A 17,739-nucleotide genomic window follows, 5' to 3' on the forward strand; every position below is an offset into this window, starting at 1 on the left:
GGAAAACAAAATAACAGTGTCTCACTGCAGCATACTTCAGATGCTCCAGTTCTGGTTCCTCCACCCAGTCCAGAAAGGTGGCACGGGCATTTACCAGCAAAGCAACTCTCCAGTCCTTTCCTGCTAGGAAAGCTATGGTCATGTAGGTTTAGGAGCAGGGATGAGAAGAGGCCAGTTACTGGAACAGTCACAGGCTGCTTTTAAAATCACACAATTAATTGCCAGCCACCCTTGAAACTGAAACTATGTGTGTAATTTCAGCTCAGTAAACTTTCACAGGGCATCCTGCCATTAAGGAGCACTCACAGACTGCCAGTGAAGTCTCTTAAGAAAAGACCAGAATCAGTAGAATCAGTATTTGCATGTGATAAAACTGACCCACCTTGCAGAGTCCATTCACAGGAGCAATAATAAACAAAGAATGTATTGCATCTGGTTCTTTATTTTCCCCTCAAAAGAAATGCACATATTAGCAAAGCTCTACATACAATGGCCATACAATAGCGTTTTTCAGTTTTGACTCAAGGTGTTGAATTGTTTCTGAAATGTGATTTGTTAGCATTTATTTTAATTCTATCAAGAACATTTGCAGTTGGGTTGCTGCGGTCAAAGAAACTCAGTTGAACAGTAGTGACACACTTTTCATCCTTATGTCTTCTTTAAAACAAAAGCCACAAAACTAACCTAAATACATCTGCTTGTCACTAATCCTGAACTACAGCACTAACATTCTAGAAAGAACAGAAATGGTTTTGCATAGCTTTGTCATGTCAGTAAGGCACTTGGATACTTGATAGTAGGCATTTCAAAGCATGTTAAACCTTTTAGCTCATCAATTTGTTTAAAGTGTATTTGTCTCAGCAAGCAGACCGACACATTTTCTTCCTCCATATAACATCTAATCACACAACCTGTTTGGATTAAGTCTCATTTTCAATATTTTGTGAATATTAAAAGAATTCTTGTGCATATTAGGGCAGAGATTGACACCTCATTCCATAACCCCACAAGACCCAGTGTTTTCTCGAAAAGACAAAAAAAATTGTGCAATGCCTCGGGGTTATGCAGCAGAAAGGCAACATGTTGTCAAAAGAACCGGCTATTCTGACAAATAACAGGAAACAAATGTCTGGGTTGGTGGTACTTGCAGTTCCTCGTACGTTGGCACATGGCACCATACTTTAGACAAGAGGAAAATGCTTTACACTGATGTGAAATGGTTCCATAATACAAAAGACATTGTGACATTTGTCTCCAGTTTCATTAAAGATGAAGCCATATTGTTTTTGTTGTACATTTCAAAACAACTGAATGCACCCGTAGAGAATTAGCTGATCTGACTGCAACATCTCACAATTATCATCATCATCATCATCATCATCATCATGGATCAGTGCTCAGCCATCCAAGGGGAACAGAAGGGTGATGCAGTTCCCGCTCTACCCTAGCTGGTCCTCGTACTGCTTGCGGAAACAGTCACCCGCAGGGAAGAAATCCCAGCACCTCTCTTGGTACATTTTCCATACGTATGACTCCTGGAGAGAGCAGAAAGATGAGAGATCTGCATATTTGTTTTTAACATTACATTTACATTTATTCAATCATTTACTCATGTACAGCCAAAGAGATGAACATCAAGGATCAATACAACGAGTGCATTACACCAGCAAAAGGAAGGATTTGGATACAAATACATGAGTCTTGAACTTGACTACAGTTTGTCACATACTACTGTATAAACCAGTATACATTTTACAAGTAGCGCCATACAGAGATTTCTTAAATTATTAAACACATAACATAGTGCACATTTATTAAACACACTGGAGATCAGTTGAGCACATAGGAGATCAAAATTTTTTCTATTGTACCATATAGAAAGTAGAACCAGACAGCATTTGCACTCCTAATGTGTCTTTCTGTGCACATTGTCTGTTCCTAAATAACAGCATAATACCTTTTATTAAACCAGCAGATTATGAAACTCGGCTATGCTTGTAACCCCCTGAAATATTATTTTATTTTTTTTTCATGGAAAAGGTAATTTGATAATGGCTTGACAGCAGCACTCCTGCCAAATCACGATGGTCAATTTTCTGGTTATGCCGCCCTTGTGGAGAGAAAAGGAGACTGAAAATATCCCAGGTGGCGCCAGATAAGTGACTGCTGAAAGGTTTAAATGAAGTACACAAAAGACAGCATCCCGTTGTGTAATTGGAAGACAACATTTCTATTGTTTTTCCTGTATGTTGCTTAAAGTACTCTCTTGTCATTTAACAGCTGAAGGTGGCATTTAAGTCTACTGCTGGTAGGATTACTCATGGTATTGTATGTTGTGTTAAGGGCTGCCACACACAAACCATCTAAATGGTATTCTAAGTTTAGAATTCAGAACTCAGACATACTTATCAGGAGAAGATTAATGAAGGAAATAGTTGGAAATTGTATTTTCTGATACAGTTTTCACAGATGTAGAGAGGAGCTGGAGATGCCCACCTGACCCGTGTGCTCCGTTTCATCTTTGTTGATAATGTACATCAAGAAGAACCTGTGGGCATAGCCGAACAGTCAACAAAGATCACAACGTCAACAAAGAGATATCCACACTTTTAACCAACAGCAGTATGTCCTAACTCGAAGAAAATTTTCTTTTAAGAGTTCTGTTAACTACTAAGGGGGTGCGGTGGCGCAGTGGGTTGGACCACAGTCCTGCTCTCCGGTGGGTCTGGGGTTCGAGTCCCGCTTGGGGTGCCTTGTGACGGACTGGCGTCCCGTCCTGGGTGTGTCCCCTCCCCCTCCAGCCTTACGCCCTGAGTTGCCGGGTTAGGCTCCGGTTCCCCGTGACCCCGTATGGGACAAGCGGTTCTAAAAATGTGTGTGTGTGTGTGTGTGTGTGTGTGTGTGTGTGTGTGTGTGTGTGTGTGTTAACTACTACAAAAGTCCTAATGGTCTAGGGTTTCATTCTGCCAGGATTTAAACACCCTGAATTGGGCCAAGCATGAGCTAAAGATATTGGTGTTGTATGTTGTGGAGTAATTCAAACTAATTCAATGTTTTATTTTCCTCTCTGTTGTGATAGCAATGGATTTATTTTCCGAATAGCATGTGATTGCCAGGGATTCCTGGACAGGAAGCGCTATACTCCCGTCATAAAACAGTGGGATAAGATAACGCTGCAGCTACCATCCTACAATAAGCCTCACAAAAGCCTCAACTCCAGAAAGCCAGTCAGTGCAAAAACAGCACTGGGACTCTACTGATACACTACCAATGCACAGTACATAGCGCAGGGGCACTTGTTGAAGCTCACTTTTCTTCTTAGCAGTCAAACCTTGAGAGTATGACATTGTGGAGGAAAAACTGAATTGTGTGTGTGTTTTCAGTACGGAGAAGTACAGCATGAGGAGTGTTAGTTTACAGAAAAATGTGCTAAGCAATATGACTGGGGGCAGGATGTTGTTACTCTGTATAAGATGTTGTAAACTGTAAAACTCAGGCTAAAACCAAGACATATAACTGCCTGCAAGACAAAGGCCAGAAAGGCTTAAAAGCATTCCTAAGGGAAAGAGAGCCTTCCATTGCCAGAACTGCCTGTGTAAATTAAATGTAACCAATAGGAACTGGGTTATAACCTTATAACTAATGGAATGTATTTTATCATGCGACCAACATACATGAAGTTTGCTATAAATTGTAAGAGTTTTTGTTGTTTGGGGAGACTCCCTTATCTCTACCCAGAGAGTGGGGCTCTTGCTTTGGCTGAAGTAAAGGATACCATTAGTGAAAAATTTTTCTTGTCTTTTGTTAATTTGGTTTGTTCAAATTTCTTCCACAACAGAAAATTTAATGTCATGTAAACCTCCAAACTTAACAAGCATAGTTTATGAGAGTTTAGAAGTGCAGCAGCAAAGCTGTTGCTCTATTGTTTTTTTCGGCCAGTCAAATGACCTACTGCTTTTTTACCGTATCTCAAGCCACACCATCTACATTCATTCAAACTGCAAATCCTTGGATCACTTCTGAAACCAAATATTATTGATTCCATGGGCATATAGTCTAGATTGCAGCAGAAAACTGCAACAACTGAATGAGGCACATGAGTCATGTTTATTTATTCATCATTCATTTATCTCCTTCTCTTTCACTTGTATCCAGAGTGACACTTTTATAATAAGTTATTTATCTGGGACAGGTATTTCTCAATGTCGAAGCAAAACTGTGTCACACTGAAGAGCCCTGTCTGCAGCGTCTCGTGGAAATAGTGGGTTATTAAAATCACACGGAAAAATCTGAATCTGATTCTTAACAACACATTCTTAAACCAGTTGAACTGCATAAACCACATGTAATGATAATTTGTCAGTGTGGTGCAGTATGATCTGTGCTGCAGGGATGCAGATACTCACAGGTAGTTGGCCAAGTTGTGCTCTTGTAAGGTATGTGTCTCGAAGCCATGCGGCGTTGTGTCAAAGTAGTCATTTCCAATCCCACAGATGAAGCATTTGGTCTGGGTTGATGCAAAAAAAAAAATTACAACAGGACATGTATCAATAATATAAATGTGAAATTAAACCTCCTCTCCAAGGACATTTGCATATTGTAGGTGAATGTTGTTCATATACATTTATTCATGTAGCTGACACTTTTCTCTAAAGCAACTTTAACAACTTTAAGTTACAATTATTTACCCATTATTTACCCAGCTGGGCAACTTTTACTCAAGCAATTTAGTAAGAACCTTGCTCAAGGGTACAATGACAGTCGAGGAGATTCAAACCTTCCCTTAACAATTATTCACTTCATCTCTAAGAAATTTTAATGAACATAGGGAAAAGGGTGATTTGTAAAAGCAGGTAAAACTTCTCCATGTTCACCTCCATGTCTTCTTTCACTTGCTCCTGTTGGTCTCTCAGTTCTCCAAACGCATCAATGATCAAACCTGTGTCAGCAAACAACCAACCATGACTCCTTTTAAATAACAAAGGCAGTCTGATACTGACTGTAGAGCATACTTTACCTTCTGCTGGGATATGTACATGTTCCAGTGTCAGCCATGGAATGTTCTGCTATGTATGGCATTGTTAGGGTGGTTTTCAGTTTGTCCCTGAGCGTCAATGAGACCTGTAGGGCCCTAGTACAGTATAGCACATAGCCCGAGTGACACTGACTTTCTAACCTCCAGCTCCTCTTCTACTCTGTTTTCTGCCCTGGCATTGCTTACACTTACCCTGGATGATAGCCAGCAGGATGACGATGACAAAGAAGAAGAAGGTGATGTCAAAGAGTATACGGTAAAGCTCATAAGGGTCGCCTGCTGGGTCCTCAATTTCATCTCCAATCCCACCACCGGCTCTCACGCCCACATACATGTGGAACAGGTAACACTGGATGGAAAGGAGAGGTTGTGTATGGGGTGTCAGTGAGGTGTCAGTGAGGTGTTTTTTTGTGGCCTCCATGGTACAATAAAAAGATGAGAAGATGACAGGAGCAACACTTTACAACGAGGTAAATCTTTATATACTGTATATGTGTGCATTTGTATCTATGCATTTATTTTTTGTAATAAGGATGTAAGACTTACAGTCATCATGTCATCACACTTCATGTCGGGCTCATCTTCATCCTCGCTCTTATTATAGAACTTGCGAAAGAAGTTGAAGGCCACTACAGTGTAGAGGTACACTACCACAGCCAGCAGCCCCACAGTCAAAACCAGCTGTTTGGATGGGGAATAGCCTATTAGTTGCCAGTCAAATATACTACATTAGAAATAACCCAGCTAAGAGTCAAGGGTCTCCACTGCCTTGAAGACAACTGATATTTACCTGTTTACCGTTGTGAGTGACAGAGGACAAGATTGTTCTCAGAGTCTTGAAGCCCATGGCAATGTCCAGTAAGTGAGCAGCAAAGAAGAAGTTGTTGTAGTGTCCCAAAATGGACATGGTAGTGTACCAGACCAAGTACAGGAAAGGCTGCAACAAGAGAATAGAAAAAATAATGAGTAAGGCCATTGTGCTGTAGTTCATATGTAACACCACATTCATTCATTTGTTTATACATAACACCATACAAGAAGTACTTGTCACAGCACTGAAATGGTGCTCACGGGTGTTGTTAATGATATTCTCATCTCTTCTGATGCTGGTCTGATCACTATTGTTGTTACTGGACTTGAGTGCTGTATTTGATACTGTAGACCATAGTATCCTACTAAATAGACTTGTAAACCTGGTTTGACTAAGGGGCACTGTCCTGAAGTTTGACTCGTATTTAGCTAACTGTGGGACAATTTGTTTTGAAATCTGATGACTGCATCCCCTCCATCTTAACTATGGTTCGATATGGTGTACTACAGGGCTTTAAGGTGATTCCTATGTAGACAGGATGCTGAAAAACTGATTCGTGCTTTTGTTTCAAGCAGGCTGGACTATTGTAATGCTTTATTATCGGGTTGTCTAAACCAGACTGTATCCAGGCTACTGTTGGTACAAAATGCTGCTTCAAGAATTGTCACTAGAACTAGGAAGTACGACCATATAACACTGGTACTGAAATCACTGCATTGGCTGCTGGCTACACTTAGAGTTGATTTTAAAATCCTACTTCTGACCTATAAGGCAGTATATGGTATTGCTCCAGCTTACCTCTGCGAGATTATTGATTCTTACATGCTAAGACAATATCTTCGTTCATTGGATCAATAAGACCTGATCAATAAGACCCCAGTAGGAGCCTTTAGCTATAGAGCACCTAAACTGTGGAATAGTCTCTACCTGTTACTGTCAGAAATGCCCCGTCTGTATCAGGCTTAAAATCTAAAGACTTACATGTTCACTCAGACATATCACCACAAAATTTAATTCCACTTAGCTGTTTCTGTTTTTCCCCACCTCTGTACCAAAATGTATTAAACTTATTTAAGTTATAAATTACTAACAATTTATTCTTGTTTAGCATTGTTTCCCTAAAAATAAGACCTGAGAAGGCCAGTTGGCCATTACAGAAGCACCCAATGCTGACCGAAGATGATGAGCAACCATCAGGATGGATATAACTTGCTGAACTGGGAAATGAAGCTACCATACAATAGCATTACTACCTGTAAACTGGTTTAGAAGTCTTGTTTAATTTAGAATGCGCAGGAGGGGTGGGCACTTGGACCACGAGAGGTTTTTTTTTCTCCCTTGATTTTCAAGTTCAAAGTTTTTTTTGTTCCTTTCCTTCGTGGCCAGTAGGGATACTTATAGCTTTATAAAAGCATTTGTATTACACTAGTCTGTACAGAGCTCCATGAAGTTAGCCCCCCTACAAACAGCACAAATGAAGAAAACCTCATGATTCATTAGTGCTACATTTATGCCATTCTGTGCTGTAAAATTTTGAATTTGAAATATTAACATTTATCTTTTTCCCGGAAGTGACATCACTCAGCCCCTCTAGAATGCCAGAGACACTCAAATTTGGGATCTTTTGTCTGTGCTCTGTTTGTGCCGATTTCTGCTGTTTAAACCGTGGTTTTGTCTTCTTTGGTTCCGGAGATATTAAAGGTTATTTATATGGAATGTGATGTCACTCCAGCGACCCCTGTGAAGCTGCAGAAACTCGAATTTGGGCTCGTTTGTGTTACATTTGTGCCCATTTGGGCTGTTTAAACCGCAGTTCTACCTCCTTTAGTTCTGGAGATATAAATGGTTGTTTACATGGCACATGATGTCACTTCAGCCCCCATACAATGTTGCAGAACCTCGAATTCAGGCTCATTCATTAGTGGTACATTTTTGCCGATTTGCGCGGTTCAAACTGCGGTCCCATCTCTTTCAAATATAAAGGATAGTATTTCACACGACATCACCCGCATCTGTGAAGTTGGCCCCCCTACAAACAGCACAAATAAAGAAAAGCACAATTTTCATCAGCTAGTCAACTGTCTTCTTTGTTTCTGTCTGATGTATTTGTTTCTTTGACTTATGCCTGTGTTCAAGTGCTCTGCGTCACTGCGTGAGGAGAGCGCTCTAAAGAAATAAATTGAATTGAAGTACTTACATTGTCTGTGAACACCACGCCCATTTTCCAGATGTGATATTTTGTGTCAATGGAGCTCAGCCTAAGCCAGGAGAAAATATTTTCATGTCACTCTTGTTTATAGATTCTTAACAAACTGCTTCTCCAGCCAGCCACAGCTGTGAATATTCTATATACTACTTGTATTATTCAGTAATGAAACATCCTTCATTCTCAAGGGAAACTAACGGGATGCTTATGTTGTTTTCTAATTCATCACAGCATGTGTTTTCTTCATAAAGCGTTCCTTGTAAGCACTGCATCACTTGTCTACACTTCTGTCTCACCACGACACTAGAGATGCCTCCTTCGCCACTGCCTCCTCTGTTGGGTTGAAGTCCAGGGCGCTCTTGTCCAGACCCAGCAGCTCAGCAATCCGCTCCGCGCCATACAGGTCACCGTACTTTTTGATCACCTGCAGACAAAAGCAGTGGGGCATGTAACTGCTGGTAGTGGAACATAAATCAGTCACAAGAAGACATCAATTTATTGGTATTTACAGTATGTAAAAACCAGTCTGCAATGCCAGTAGAACCAACTGAGTAGATTGTAGGTCAAATATCAGATGTTTAGATATAATTGAAAAATACACTCACATTATATTATTATATATTACGTATGGGTTACGTTTCGTGAAACCCATCATAAGTCAAAAATATCATCAGTCGAAAATGCATTTAGTACACCTAACACACACCCTCTGTGTGACATATTGGGAGCTGTGGATTGTTGCCACTGCCCAGCATCGCGAGAGAGTATCACACCGCTTATTGCTTTCCCGGGAAAAAAATCTAAATTGAAAATTCAAAGTATGGTTTCTGCTGAATGTGTATCACCAGCTCAACATCGTATCTTGGACCACCTATACATATATATATAAGGTGCACCCAGACACTCTGCGGAGGAAACTCATTTCTGCCGCTTGTATCCGCGATCTCATTCTTTCGGTCATGATCCAGAGTTCATGACCATAGGTGAGGGTAGGAACATAGATCGACTGGTAAATTGAGAGCTTCGCCTTACGACTCAGCCCACAACAGACCGGTACAATGACTGCATTACTGCGTACACCGCACCGATCCGTCCGTTAACCTGCCGCTCCATCTTTCCCTTACTCGTGAACAAGACCCCGAGATACTTAAACTCCTCCACTTGAGGGAGCAACTCCCCTCTAACCCGGAGGGGGCGATCCACCTTTTTCCGACTGAGAACCATGACCTCGGATTTGGAGGTGCTGATTCTCATTCCCGCTGCGTCGCATTCAGCTGCAAACCTCTCCAGTGCACGCTGTAAGTCTTGATTCGATGAAGCCAACAGGACTACATCGTCCGCAAAAAGCAGAGATGAGATCCTGCGGCCACCAAAACAGACACCCTCCGTTCCCTGGCTGCGCCTAGAAATTCTGTCCATGAAAATAATGAACAGAATCGGTGACAAAGGGCAGCCCTGGTGGAGTCCAACATGCTCCAGGAACAGGTCTGACTTACTGCCGGCAATGGGAACCAAGCTCCTGCTCCGGTCATACAGGGAACGAATAGCCCGTAGCAGCGAGCCCTAGACCCCATAATCCCGAAGCACCCTCCACAGGATCCCCACGAGGGACATGATCAAATGCTTTCTCCAGGTCAAACACATATGGACTGGTTGGGCAAACTCCCATGAACCCTCCAACACCCTAGTGAGGATATAGATAGGGTGAGGAGCTCAGTCACCCAGGAGGAGCTCGGAGTACAGCCGCTGCTCCTCCGCATCGAGAGGAGCCAGTTGAGGTGGCTCAGGCATCTGTTGCAGATGCCTCCTGGACGCCTCCGTGGGGAGGTGTTCCGGGCATGTCCCACTGGGAGGAGGCCTCGGGGCAGACCCAGGACACGTTGGAGAGACTATGTCTCCCAGCTGGCCTGGGAACGCCTTGGGGTTTCCCCGGAGGAACTGGAGGAGGTGTGCGGGGAGAGGGAAGTCTGGGGGACTCTGCTTGGACTGCTGCCCCCGCGACCCGGCCCCGGATAAGCGGAGGAAAATGGATGGATGGATGGCTATATATATATATACATAAACAGAATCCCATTTAAAAATAAATAACTATGATTTATGAAGATATACGTACTGTATGTTTTTCATACAACAGCATTTTTGTTTACACAGCTGGTATTTTATTTTGGAACAGCATCACCAATTGTGTCATGTTCTGGGACAGAGGTACACACTTGGTGTCTCAAACCCAAAATGTTTTTGTCCCTCAGTGGTGTCAATGTGGCTATTTTCTGGTCAGATTATAATGTATGATCCTCTTTTTGGGTTCAAATGGTAACTGGACTCTGCTTTTAGTATTGGCACTGCTTGAAGACATATTCTTTCCAGTAGTATATTTAGCACCATCACACTTTGTTCACAAATGTGACATATACTTCCACTTCGTTAGGCTGACAAGTCTAACCAGTCACAACCACCAATTTATATTTATTCATTTAGCTGACACTTTTCTCCAAAGTGACTTACAATGTTAAGCTACTTATATGGAGCAATTTAAGGTAAGTACCTTGCTCAAGGGCACTACAGGTGAAGGTGTACATCAAACCTTTCAGTCAAAAGGCAGTAGGTCTAACTACTAAGATATCACTTAAGGCAAATACATAAATTGCTATTGAACTATTGAAATAGTACTACTATTCATTTAATTAGCCAGTACTTTTCTTGCAGACTTGCAGCTCAAGCCTTTAAAGGACAGTGAAGTGTAAAATAGAATCAAATATACAAAGATTTCCAGATTTTACTTGCCTTGCGCTTTACAAATTTGTCCCAGTAGTTATTAGGGAAAGATCTGTAAAAAAAGAGAACTCAGCATGTGAACCTTCAAGACATTTCAATATAATATTAATGTCAGCTTAGGGCCAAAACCTAAATTGGGGGGGCAAAACCTACTTAATGAATTTCATTTACCCTGATAACAAAGTGTGCAAAAGAGGGTTTTTTACTTTTCTGCCAACTGACACACACACACACTCAGCAAACATGGGGTACACATATCAGTAACAAAGCAGTTGTATAAGTCACAGAATTAAACAGAGACCCAGGAGTGTGTTTTCTCTTTTAACAGGACATACGGTGTGTTGATGACGAGCCGATCCCACTGGCCCTTGATATCATCATCTGAGGGCTGCTCGGTGATGTACAGGCCATCAAACTCCAGCTTCCTGGCTATCTCCTTTTCACGCTTAAACACCACAAGAGGCACCTTTGTGGGGAGAGATGATGCAGCCATTCATGACAGTTATTGATGCTGCAGTACTCCAAAACGGAAACACACACACATTATATATATAAAACCAGTAATTGTGGAAATGCCTGTTTCCGTGACTGGTAACATTTCAATTAAACAGCTGGAAAATGGCAATATATAATTATTTTAGCAGAAATTTGTTTAAATTTACACTTTAAAAATATACGTCAGATCTACCAGATTAAAAAATCTTTTTAAAAATAATGTGCAATTATTTACCAGACACTTTTCTCCAAAGCAACTTCCAATGAACTCTATGTAGTGTTACCAGCCCATACACCTTATTCACCAAGGTAACTTATACTGCTATATACACTACTTACAATGGGTCACTCATCCATACATCAGTGGAACACACACTCTCTGCCACACACACAAGGAGGAAACCTGATCAGCATGTCTTTGGACTGTGGGAGGAATCTGGAGCACCCAGAGGAAACCCACACAGACATGGGAAGAAGATGCAAACTCCACACAGACTGAGTGGGGATTGAACACATGTCCTCGCACACCACTCAGACACTGTGAGACAGCAGCACTACTTGCTGTGCCACTGTACCATGCAGCACTTTGTCTGTTAGGTCATATATGATTCAGAATGTACACATTTATATTTATTAACTCAGCAGATGCTTTTCCCCAAAGCAACATCCAGTGAACATCCAGTAATATCAGCCTATACCTTATTCACCCAAGGTGACTTATAATGCTAGATACACTACTTACAATGTCAGTTGTCCATAAACCATAAACACATAACACAAAAACAATAGGCACAAAGAAATGTATATATTTATTTTACAGTTAATTTCACTGTATTTTTACATCAATAAAATTTATATTTTTCGTATTTTTACATAGAGAAAATAGTAACGTTTTACCTTCTATACTTAAAGTTAGGCAGAGTGCATTCAGAAAGTATTCAGATCCCTTCACTTTTTTCCACATTTTTTTTAATGTTGTAGCCTTATGCTAAAATTGTTTAAATTAATTTTTTCCCTCATCAGTCTACACTCAACACCCCATAATGAAAAATGAAAACAGGATTTTAGAAATTTTTGCAAATTTATTTAAAATGCAATGCAATGTCTACGCTGCTTGTCCCAAGGAGCCTAACCCGGCAACACAGGGAGCAAGGCCAAAGTGGGAGGGGACACACCCTGGACAGGACGCTGGTTCGCCACAAGGCACCCCAAGCTGGGTTCGAACCCCAAACCAACCAAACAGCGGGCACAGGCCAAACCCATCCCGCCACCATTTATTAAAAATAAAAAAACTGAAATATCACATTGACATAAGAATTCAAGCCATTTGATATAACACTTGAAATTTTGCTCAGGTGCATCCCATTTGTATTGATCATATTTGAGATGCTTCTACAACTTCTTTGGAGTCCACCTATGGTAAATTCAATTGATTGGACATGATTTGGAAGGCACACACCTGGCTGTATAAGATCTTACAGCTGACAATTTGTATCGAATCAAAACTCAAAGGAATTGCCTGCAGAGCTTACAGAGAGGATTGTGCCAAGGCACAAATCTGGGGAAGGCTACAAAAAATATTCTTCAGGACTGATGGGTTCCAAGAGCAACTATGACAGAACAACTATGACTCTTCCTAGAGCTGGCTACATGGCCAAACTGAGCAATTTGGGAAAAGGGCCTTTGTAAGAGATGTAACCAACAACATGATAGTCATTCTGACTAAGCTCCAGACATCCTGTGTGGAGATGGAAGAAACTTCTATAAGGACAACCATCACTGCACTACACCACTGTTTTGGGCTTTATGGCAGAATAGCCAGATGGAAGCGTCTCTTCAATAAAAGCCTGCTTGGAGTTTGCAAAAAGGCACATAAAGGACTCTCAGACTATGACAAACAAGATTCTCTGGTCTGATGAAACCAATTTTAAGCATCATGTCTGGAAGAAACCAGGCACTGCTCATCACCTGTGCAATACCATACCTATGGTGAAGCATGGTGGTTGCAGCTTCATGCTGCAGGGTTGTTTTTCAGGGGCGAAGACTGGGAAACTAGTCAGGGTTGAGGGAAAGCTAAATGGAGCAAAGCACAGAGATAACCTTAATGAAAACCTGCTCCAGAGTGCTCTAGACCTCAGACTGGGTGGAAGGTTCACCTTGCAATAGGACAATAACCTTAAGCACAAGACAAAGGCAACACAGGACAACTCTGTGGATGTCCTTGAGTGGCCCAGTCAAAGCCCTGGCGTGAACTCAATTGAACATCTCCGGAGAAATCTGAAACAGCTGTCCAATGATAGGGACTATCAAACCTGACAAAGCTTGAGAACATCTGCAAAGGAGAATGGCAGAAAATCCCCAAATATAGTTGTACAATGCTTGTTGTGTCATACCCAAGAAAACTTAAGGCTGTAATTGTTGCAAAAGGTGATTCAACTAAGCACTAAGTACAGGGTCAACGTGATATTTCAGTTTTATATTTTCAATTAACTTGCAAAAATTTCTAAAATGCTGTTTTCATTTATCATTATGAGGTATTGGGTGTAGACTGATGAGAAGAAAAATGAATTTAAATGATTCTAGCACAGTAGGGGGTGCGGTGGCACAGTGGGTTGGACCGCAGTCCTGCTCTCCGGTGGGTCTGGGGTTCGAGTCCCACTTGGGGTGCCTTGCGACGGACTGGCGCCCCGTCCTGGGTGTGTCCCCTCCCCCTCTGGCCTTACGCCCTGTGTTACCGGGTAGGCTCCGGTTCCCTGTGACCCTGTATGGGACAAGTGGTTCTGAAAATGTGTGTGTGTGTGTGATTCTAGCATAAGGCTGAAACAAAAAATTTTAAAAAAGTGATGGGGTCTGAATACTTTCTCAATCCACTGTACAGTATAATGTATGTTTCAGATTTTTATTATCAAAGAACCAATGAATATTTATTCATCCTACTGAAAGCAACATGCATGCATGAACTGTGGCGCCTGTTCAATGGCCAGCAAGTTCAGTCCTGGGTGTAATCATTTATGAAAACATACTTATGAGTGTGGTCCCTAAAGCGAACATTAGTGAATATGAACCAAAAATTGCATGGTTGTTAAACTGCACTGTCATTTTATATACACACTCATGCAGTATGTTAACTGCCAATTTAAAGATTTTTAGTATAATGGTCTGGAAAAAGTTGGACCTATGTTCAGTACAGAGATAACATTTTATCATCCTACTTGTATGACTACTTTCTTAAGAATCTATTTGTTTGGAGGGTGTTTGTGGAAATATGTGTTACTGTGTCACTGCATGAGAAGAGCGCTTTATAAAAATAAACTGAATTGAATGGAATTGAAATATTTGGGCATATCTATGAAGTCCAGGAATGCAGCTTTTTTTTCCCATTCCAGGAACACATTATATCTGTATAACAGGGGATACCTCTCTGTGTGTGTGTGTGCGTGTGTGCATGTGTATGTGTGGCACAGACTAGTCGGCTTTACTGCATCTACTGACGCTTTAAGCTTGATGTCGAGGACCGCTGAGGAACCTGGTGGGTCATTACAGCAAACCAACAGTGGTTCATCAAGTGTGTGGAAATACTTCACTAAAGATGAAGCCTGTGCTACTCTCACTTGCAAAATATACAAGTCCGTCTTAAGTACAACAAAAGTACAAGTGTAATGCACACTCATTTGAAAAGGGATCCGCTAACACTACTAACAGAGGAACTATCCAAATCAGTTCGTGTACGTTGCGTTCATTCGCTTTTTTGATTTGAAATTGAAAAACAAAATGCGAATTACGATGCTTTCACTTGTTTTTGTTTTAAAAATTAAAAACAAATCATTAATTAACTAGCAGAAAAATTAGAAAACAGCTTTTTATGTTTCTGAGCACGCACACACAAAAGAAAAGGGCTTATTTATTAATTTTCTCTTTTCATTTAATCATACAAAGTGTCGAAATCAAAATCTCACATTAGCAAATATGATGAATGCTCTAAAGTGCACAATATTTCCAATCTACTGGCACAATGGCACAGCAAGTAATTCTACAGTCTCATGGCACCTGGGTGGTGAGAGAGGATATGGGTTTGATCCCTGCTCAGTCTGTGTGGAGTTTACATAGTCTCCTTGTGTCTATGTGGGTTTCCTCCCAAAGACAAGCTGTTCAGGGTCCCCTGTAGTGTATAAGTGAGAGAGTGTGTTTCACTGATGTATGGATGAGTGATCCATTGTAAGTAGTGTATCTAGCAGTGTAAGTCACCTTGGTGAATAAGGTGTGTGGGCTGATAACACTGCATAGAGTTCATTGGAAGTCACTTTGGAGAAAAGTGTCTGCTAAAAAAAAATAAGTGTCTAACAAGTAGCCTAACCTGGACATAAAAGTGAGCTTCATGGGTAGTCTTTTCTTCGGAAACAATGTCAACTCTGGAGCCATTTGCGCAAATGATAAATAATATGATAGAAACTAGAGCAACATATTCAGAGATCGCAGACAACCTAGTACAACATGGTGCTGCGTGGGGTTGTTCTACAATGAGTGTCCGAAGATTTTGTGCGAGGCACAAAATTGTTGCTTTTGAAAAGCACCTAGTGATCCATATTAACTTATGATCAATAGCTCGGATGAAGCCACTGTAGGATTATGCGCAGTTTCAATTCGTTTATATGCAGATTGTTCAAGAATACCACAAAACAGAATAACTCAAAGTCAAAAAATGAAACGGCAAGACACTATAAATGAAGCATATTTTAAATATTTTACATTTTGAGCAAGAAATGGTTTTTAAACATAGTTAATTTATCATTTGTTTTTCATTTTTAAAACAAAAACAAAAAATAAAACTGCATTTCTCTGAACCCGGCTACAATATATATACAGTATATACAGCACCTATGTATGAGCTGATGTTGTCAGCATATGTATTCAGTTTGAGAATACAGATTTTCGGTGGTTGCAAAGCATTCCCTTCTCCTGTATTTCTATTCATGACAGCGTTTAGTGAACGTCGCCTCGACTTTTATCACATAACTGTTGACTTTAAAAAATCTGAAGTCGTGCAACCCGTGTGTGTGTATGTGTGTATGTGTGTGTGTGTGTGTGTGTGTGTGTGTGTGTGTGTTTATCTCCAAATAATTTGATGGTTTGAAAGCCACATTTAGAACATGCAGTTTGACTAAAAAACATTAAAATGAGATTGAATCTTGACAACAAGTGATAGAAATAACATGTTAGTTACTTAGTGTTTATGAGGTATACCTGAGCAGAGTATGTTACCTTTAGGTAATAGTATCCCACCACGCAGAGGAAAGAAATTATTGTGTGTAGCACAGCCAGGAAGCGTAGAGTAGGCGCCATATATCCCGTGCTCTCCTGCAGCACAAAGTATTCCATACCATCCTCATCTTCATCTTCATCATCACCATTCCAGGGGTCTGAGTCCTCTTCATCAGAGTCATCACCAGTCACCTGAACACAGGAGGCTGAGCTAGACAAGAGCTTACAAGGAACTGTACTACATAAGACAGCAAAATATACCATGCTGAAAAGACACAGTTAAGACATGAAAGTTGCACAGCTTTCTTATCTTGTACCATGAACACTTCTTTTTGAGTTTTGCAGCCTGTGCAGCAACAAGATTAAATCCATCTTTAAAACCTGTTCAGCATTACCTTGTAGAATAGCAGAATGAAATTGATAGCAAAGGCGACAAACAGAGCCAGTAAGCGAAGATTGTAGAAATTCCTGGCCAGGTAGTTCTGTAAAAAAAAAAGTACATTTATTTAGCAATTGCTAACTTTCAAATAACTTTCTCTAAGATTATTTATTATTATTATGTATCATTATGTGCTAGCTTTCAAAAAAAGAACCAGGAAAAACAGAAGCTGGTAGATGGAGCTCAATACACCACGATATATGGTGCAACAGGTGTGTTGTGCTATAAAGTTTTAGCTCACAAGCATCTTGGCCTGGTAGATGTCCAGACCAGAGAAGAAGCTGGCCATGAAAGCCTCGGGTTCCTCCTTCTTCTGGCCATGTCTTTTCTTGTGGACCTTCTTTTCTTCTTTCACAGGGAGTTCAGATGATACCTCCTCTTTGGCTTTGTCTTTCTTCTCACCATCCTCTGTGCTGAAATGGTAAAATGGCACATGCCCACAAGGTTAGATGGCCAGCATATGAAGACAAGATAGACAGACAAACAGTACAAAGAGAATACTCACTCAGCTTTCTCTGGCTCTGCCTTCTGATCCATCTCAGCAACCTCTTTGCCTGCAGCTTCCTTCTGTAGAGCATACGTAGTATGACATTAACTAGAAAGCAGAATTGCAATCAAGTCCTTAACTCAAAAACCCAAGTAGAGGCCAAGTCACTTAAGTCCCAAGTAGATCATAACCCAAGTCCAAGACATGGAAGTTATAGTCCAACCCAGAACAA

The 17,739-nt window shown here is 40.9% G+C and overlaps 1 protein-coding gene across 7 annotated transcripts in view; it reads right to left on the reverse strand.

Annotated features, from left to right (window-relative positions):
- Positions 1-422: 422 nt before the first annotated feature.
- Positions 423-17,739, reverse strand: part of LOC108919534 (ryanodine receptor 3) — a 200,030-nt gene continuing 182,713 nt past the window's right edge. For all 7 annotated transcript variants that reach the window (XM_029258294.1, XM_029258293.1, XM_029258295.1 and 4 more), the window contains 15 exons: positions 17,526-17,587; positions 17,262-17,433; positions 16,977-17,063; positions 16,582-16,773; positions 11,163-11,293; positions 10,837-10,879; positions 8,349-8,476; positions 8,044-8,104; positions 5,826-5,972; positions 5,582-5,716; positions 5,228-5,384; positions 4,875-4,939; positions 4,407-4,507; positions 2,497-2,548; positions 423-1,535 (listed from right to left, as the gene is read on the reverse strand). In XM_029258294.1, coding sequence (XP_029114127.1) covers positions 1,440-1,535; positions 2,497-2,548; positions 4,407-4,507; positions 4,875-4,939; positions 5,228-5,384; positions 5,582-5,716; positions 5,826-5,972; positions 8,044-8,104; positions 8,349-8,476; positions 10,837-10,879; positions 11,163-11,293; positions 16,582-16,773; positions 16,977-17,063; positions 17,262-17,433; positions 17,526-17,587 — 1,629 coding nt within the window. In that variant the 3' untranslated portion in view covers positions 423-1,439. The remainder of the gene's footprint in view (positions 1,536-2,496; positions 2,549-4,406; positions 4,508-4,874; positions 4,940-5,227; positions 5,385-5,581; positions 5,717-5,825; positions 5,973-8,043; positions 8,105-8,348; positions 8,477-10,836; positions 10,880-11,162; positions 11,294-16,581; positions 16,774-16,976; positions 17,064-17,261; positions 17,434-17,525; positions 17,588-17,739) is intronic.

The sequence above is a fragment of the Scleropages formosus genome, chromosome 15, assembly GCF_900964775.1.
Source record: "Scleropages formosus chromosome 15, fSclFor1.1, whole genome shotgun sequence".
NCBI lineage: Eukaryota > Metazoa > Chordata > Actinopteri > Osteoglossiformes > Osteoglossidae > Scleropages > Scleropages formosus.